Source organism: Pundamilia nyererei, unplaced genomic scaffold (assembly GCF_000239375.1).
Source record: "Pundamilia nyererei isolate P.nyererei 1_Seehausen unplaced genomic scaffold, PunNye1.0 scaffold00207, whole genome shotgun sequence".
Lineage (NCBI taxonomy): Eukaryota > Metazoa > Chordata > Actinopteri > Cichliformes > Cichlidae > Pundamilia > Pundamilia nyererei.
Window position 1 is genome coordinate 308,022 of NW_005187608.1, and position 5,965 is coordinate 313,986.

The 5,965-nt window shown below is 41.8% G+C and overlaps 1 protein-coding gene across 3 annotated transcripts in view; it reads left to right on the plus strand.

The window, feature by feature from the left end:
* Positions 1 to 5,613, plus strand: part of LOC102215600 (uncharacterized) — a 28,078-nt gene extending 22,465 nt beyond the window's left edge. For 2 of the 3 annotated variants that reach the window (XM_005747878.2, XM_005747879.2), the window contains exons 11-12: positions 1,579 to 1,675; positions 4,253 to 4,477. In XM_005747878.2, coding sequence (XP_005747935.1) covers positions 1,579 to 1,675; positions 4,253 to 4,382 — 227 coding nt within the window. In that variant the 3' untranslated portion in view covers positions 4,383 to 4,477. Of the gene's footprint in view, positions 1 to 1,578; positions 1,676 to 4,252; positions 4,478 to 4,547 lie in introns of those variants that run through there. The other variant, XM_005747880.1, reaches the window with a different exon arrangement.
* Positions 5,614 to 5,965: the final 352 nt, after the last annotated feature.

The window sequence follows — 5,965 nt, forward strand, 5'->3', positions numbered from 1 at the left end:
GTGCGTGCACAGGAACAGTACCTAGTTGCAGTCACCTGCAGCTCCCTGACAGATCTGAAGTCTTCCTGTACATTTGTTGACCTCCTTAATGCTCAGTCGCTGCTTCTTAGCAGCTATTCTTCCTTTTTCAGCCTTCTTCATTCAGTTGTCTGATTATGGTCATTCTGAAAATCTTCTCAGACTAGTTAAGACTTCTTCGTAGCAGTAATCTTCTTTTCTCTCCCAGTACTTAAAAGTGTGAGGTGTGTGGCATCTGTTTCAGTCAGCTTTCATTTTCTGCCTCTTCTTGGCACATTTTCTAAGTACCAGTGTTTGCAGCATGCTTGACCACATCGTGAGAACAACATCTATTTGTTTCAAAGACCACCCAGTTATTCACATTTTCATTTAGTTCTAGATGATTTAGACCGCTCAGAGAAGACATAAATTATAATAACAATGCGATTTGCTGTCTGTGCAGGTACTCGGTCACCCAGGATGTGGTCGTCTTAGGAGCTTGAAAGGAAGGCAGTTTTGACTTCTTTAGCTTTTTTGAAGATGAAAACAGCCTCTCATCCAAGAGGACGAGAGGCTGTTTTCAAACCAACAGTGTTTAAACCCCAGTGGGGGTTGTCCCTGAAGAAGTGGTCGCTGACCATCTATTAGTCATCAGTGTTATCATGTGAGCCAAGGTGTGATAAGAGGGCGTAGGGGGCGGCCGTGGTTCAGGGGGTTGGGAAGCTCATCTTGTAACCGGAAGGTTGCCAGTTCGATCCCCAGCTCTGTCTGTCTTTGTCCTTGGGCAAGACACTTCACCTACCACCTGCTGGTGTTGACCGGAGGTGGTGCAGCCTGGCTTCTGTCAGTCTGCCCCAGGGCAGCTGTGGCTACACCTGCAGCTGCCTCCACCAGTGTGAATGTGAGACTGAATGAACAGTGGAATTGTACAGCGCTCTGAGGGTCTCGAAAAGCGCTATAAATGCAATCCATCATTATTATTATTATTATTATTATTATTATTATTAGTATTACCTCCAGGGGTTTCAGGTGAGCCACATCCGATCACCTGACTTACTTGTCAGATTAAAGGTTCACGCTTGTGATTCTCCACAAGCCTTGGAACTTTTAAAACTGCTCTTAAAACTCACCTCTTCTCATTGGCTTTTAGCAAGGTTTCACTTATTGCTTTATCAGTGAGGTGTTTTATGTACTTGTGTTTTATTGTATTTTCTTGTACAGCACTTTGGTCAGCCTTGGTTGTTTTTAAATGTGCTTTATAAATAAACTTGACATACACGATGTAACCTGGTGCAAAGTGTGAGTGTGGGTTGTGGCCACCACCTCTGTTCAATAACGGTCATTCACAGTGGACATAGATGGCCCTTTTTTACATTTAAGAATGTGATTCACTGCTACATCAGGCTGCAGAGTGGGTCAGTCCTTTGGAACAGAAAAGCGTGTATATTTAAAAAGTGTTAAACCCTCATCGGTGTGTCTGTTACTTAGTGTTTAATCAATTAACCTTAATTGATTTGCAATATTCCATCCTCTGTAATATCAAATAAGATTAATTTATGACCCCTCCCTCACTTTCTCCAGGTCTGAAGGAGGTGGTGTATCTTTCTGATAAGTACCATGACACACCTGAAATGACTGCTTCCAGAAGGCTGCTCAGTATGGCAAAGATCGAGTGCAGGTAAGTTACACGTTAGTCTAGAAGGAGAAACTGATGCTTTGTTGCCTTAAGTACGGCCAAACTACTCCGGACCAGAGACTGAATTCAGGCCAGGCGGTGGTTACGTTTCTGCAGTAGTCTGTCTCGGACACTTTCAGAATGTTGTAACTCAGGATGTATCAGGAAGCTTTTCCATGCTTGCAGAATCCCACTGCTGCAGATATTATGGCCAAATAGCAAAACTAAAGCTTGTGCTTGTTCTTAAAAGTTGTTGTGATGATGGTGCTTCACCTAAATTTCACACAATTCCTCCTTCATTCAGTACAGAGAACAATCTCTGTGGATGTTGTCATACTGTGACTGTAGTTGAGACTGCCCAATAGATGCATGCTAAATCCAATAGCACGAGTAAGTGGGACTTCAGATTTTATATCAGTTGCAATAAAACATTTCTTGAGTGCAGAGGCTACAGTGGGTGTATTTTTGTTCTATTTCTATTTGATTGCTTTACAAAGTTACCAAGAACTCTGCAAATTCACAAAATTCAGGTTGCATTTGTAAATTGGATGAGTGACGAGAGGTTTCTCCCTCTGACAGCGCTGCGTCCAGATGAACACAATCAAACTGTGGGATTTACCTGGATGATTGAGCATGCATCAAGACATACAGTACGCTTATTTACATAGCCCCAATTAACAACAACAGCTATCTTTTAGATGTGTTGACTTACAATAAGTCAGTATAAACAAAGGACCACCAGATCTGAGAACTAAGCGGACAGACATGGAAGGGAGCACAACAAATGAACTGTGCAAGTGAAAATGTGGTGAAAGGGTTGGAATTGTTATGGAGGTCAGAAAAGGATGATTGATGTATTTGATTTGAAGGGAAAAGAAGAGGAAAAGAAAAGTAAAGCGCCTGTTTCAGCGGGAGAAACGTGTCGTTTTCCTCAGCTGGGATGAACGGCTGAAAAATAGGATCAATGGTGTGCAGAGCAGCCACAGCTCCACCTGCTGGCGATCCCAAGAAAGTACCAAATCAAGATTTCACCAACCCTATAGACCAGAGGGATCAAAGTCATTTTACATTTTACAACCACAAACAGCTCACTTTGATCCTAAGGTGGCCAGACCAGTGAAACTCCCTTTTCTGTCAGTGTAAAGAAGTTACACATTTAACTGTTTGTTTTTTACTAAAGCAAAAAAGGTTGCAGATTGGCCTGTAATAAGACTGCTGGGTCTAGAGATGCTTTTTGAGTAAAGGTTTAACTACAGCCAGCTTGAAGGCCTGTGGTACATAGCCGATCATTAGAGATAGGTTGATCATATTTAAGATCGAAGAATTAATTAATGGCAGGACTTCTTTGAGCAGTTTTGTAGGAATGGGGTCTAAAAGACACGTTGATGGCTTGGAGGAAGTAATTATTGAAGTTAACTCAGAAAGATCAATTGGAGAAAAAGAGTCTAACTTAACATCGATGGTACTAAGAGTAGCTGTAGATAATATTACATCTGTGGGATGATTACTGGTAATTTTTTCTCTAATGATTAAAACTTAATTTGTGAAGAAGTTCATGAAGTCATTACTAGTTAACGTTAAAGGGATGGTTGGCTCAACAGAGCTCTGACTGTTTGTCAGCCTGGCTACAGAGCTGAAGAGAAACCTGGGGTTGTTCTTATTTACTTCAATCAGTGATGAATAGTAAGATGTTCTGGCTTTGCGGAGGGCTTTCTTATAAAGCAGCAAACTATTTCTCCAGGCTAAATGATGATCCTCTAAATTTGTGACACGCCATTTCCTCTCCAGATTACGAGTCATCTGCTTTAGGCTACGTGTTTGAGAATTATACCACGGAGTCAGGTACTTCTGATTAGAGACCTTAGTTTTCACAGGAGCTACAGTATCCAGAGTCGTACGTAGTGAGGAGGTGAAATTATTAACAAGATAATCGACTTCTGTTGGAGCAGCGTTCAGATAGCTGCTCTGCTCTGTGTTGGTACAGGGCATTGAAGATGATAACAGTGGGTGGATTATATTCTTAAACTTAGTTACAGCGCTTTCAGAAAGACATCTACTTTGATAAAGTCTACTCTCCACCGCTGTGTAATCAATTATTGTAAATGTAAATGTTATCAGGAAATGATCAGACAGGAGAGGGTTTTCAGGAAACACTGTTAAATGTTCAGTTTCTATGCATATGTTAGAACAAGATCTAATGAGCTGTAGATAAGGTCTGCTGTTAGACTAAAATAAAAAGGTACCTGCCAGAGCACTCACTGTGAACGATGCACTGATCACACCTGCATTTTAAAAATAAGAACACAGCTGGTCACAACAAAATAAGAAACACACTTTAATAAATAATCGTAAAGGTAGAAATGATCAACTTTATTATCTTGTGCAGACCTGCATGCAGCCTCTGTGTTCAGGCCTGAGTTGCAGCTGTGCTGCTCTGGATTCGACTCTTTATTTGCTCCGATTAGTTCTCTACAGTCTGGACTCTGCTGTTAGTGAGGGGAAGAGCTGTGTCTGTCTGCAGCCACAGCACTGTTTGTATCACAGTTGTTTCAAACGCATATCGTAACCCTGCACTTCTAGAAAGCTCATCATACAGAGAAGACTCGGGGAGGCCTGTGCAACTCAGGGGCCGTTTCAGGAACACCTGCTAGACCCAAGTTATGATGCTCGATGTGGCTTAAAAAGATCCCAAGACGTGTCTGTGAGCTGAACTATGGATCTTTGTGGTTACAAACCTCTACATGAACCTTGTTATAACTTATCAGAGTAGGAGGCCAATAAAAATCTTTCAAAGGTGCATTTTCTTTTCTTTAAGCATTTTCTGTGTGTAAAGGTGCGTCTCTGACCAGTCTGTGTGTGTTTGGTGTTTTCACAGGCAGTTCAAGCCCAAGAGGACTGAGATTGTCATTGATTTTAGCTCCATTAACTGCTCTGGAATGCTGAACTGTGCAACCAAGTGAAAATGCAAATGCCTCACCTTGGGGAGCTGTTGAATGAGGCAGTGAGTCAAAGGGACTTTGATGCCTCTTTTTGTGCTGGTCTTCTCGCCTCCTGCTTTGTCCAAAGGAAAACTCAAGGATAACCTGACTTTGGCATCTTAGATGTTTTGATTTGCTGCTTTAACGTTTTTCTTTTAAAACTTCCTCTGGGTCAAGGAATTCATAAGGCTTATGAACAAACTGTTGTGAGTAAATCAGAAATCTGTTGCTGTCAAGCTTCCAGGCTCGTCCTCCTCCATGAAGATCACTTAACCTTTGTTCACATTCACAGCTGAGACTGGGAGATGCTGTCATTACTGCTGGCGCTCGGAGCTTCAGCATTCAGTATTTTATCACTACTTCTCTCCTCTCGGCTGATGCCACCTCTACAATACTGGGCTTTAATATTGTTAATACGAGTTAGCTTCATGCAGCTGAGCCTCATCACTCATTAGAGCCAAACGGTAGTTTTAATTAAGCAAACAAGCTGTGAAAGGCTGATTGTGTATTTTTGTGAATATGATTACTGCAGATCCAGGTGACGTAGGTGCAGCGACTAAAGATCTTGGATGAGGTCGAATCCTGGTGACCTCAACATCTGACCTCAAAGTCGGTGTCAGAGGTCAAGTTTTAAGTCTTGGTGATAAGTCAGGACGATTTCCCCGTGTATGTAGTGCAGCTGCATCTACTACAGGATGAGGTGTGACGCTGGAAGCTGCCAATATTATTTGCAATTAAGTTCATCAAACCTGTTTACCAAAAGTAATGTCTGTAAATTTGACCCCATCCCTGACGTTTTACTTCTACGCTTTAATGCCTCCTCTGTAGTGAAGAATGTCTTTACTGCAGCTGGAGTCAAGTGTCAGAAACAAGAGCACACCGTTGTTATTTTGGACCTTTGTAACAGAATGTTTGATTGTACCACAGTAAATCTTTCATTCATTAAACGCGCGTGAAAACGAATCATTTGTTTATTTTGTGTCCGTGCACCACTGAGGCCCACACAGGTAGGAAACACTGCTCACAGCCATGTCAACTGTCACTGCAGCTGAAAAAACTGGGACACATTAATACTGCCCATGTTACACATTATATTATTTATGTTATTGTTATTCTTAATTAGTGGGGGGGGGTCTTACCACTGTTTTTTCCTGCTATGGTGATGGTAACCATCAGAGATGGGCGGTAACGCCATAGCAGGAACCGTGGTAAGAAAAAAAAAACCAATCACAGATGAAGTGTTCGTGATTTCTCAAGGTGGATAAACAAATACACTCATGAAGGCAACAGTGGTCATCTGAACTGTCCAAACTGG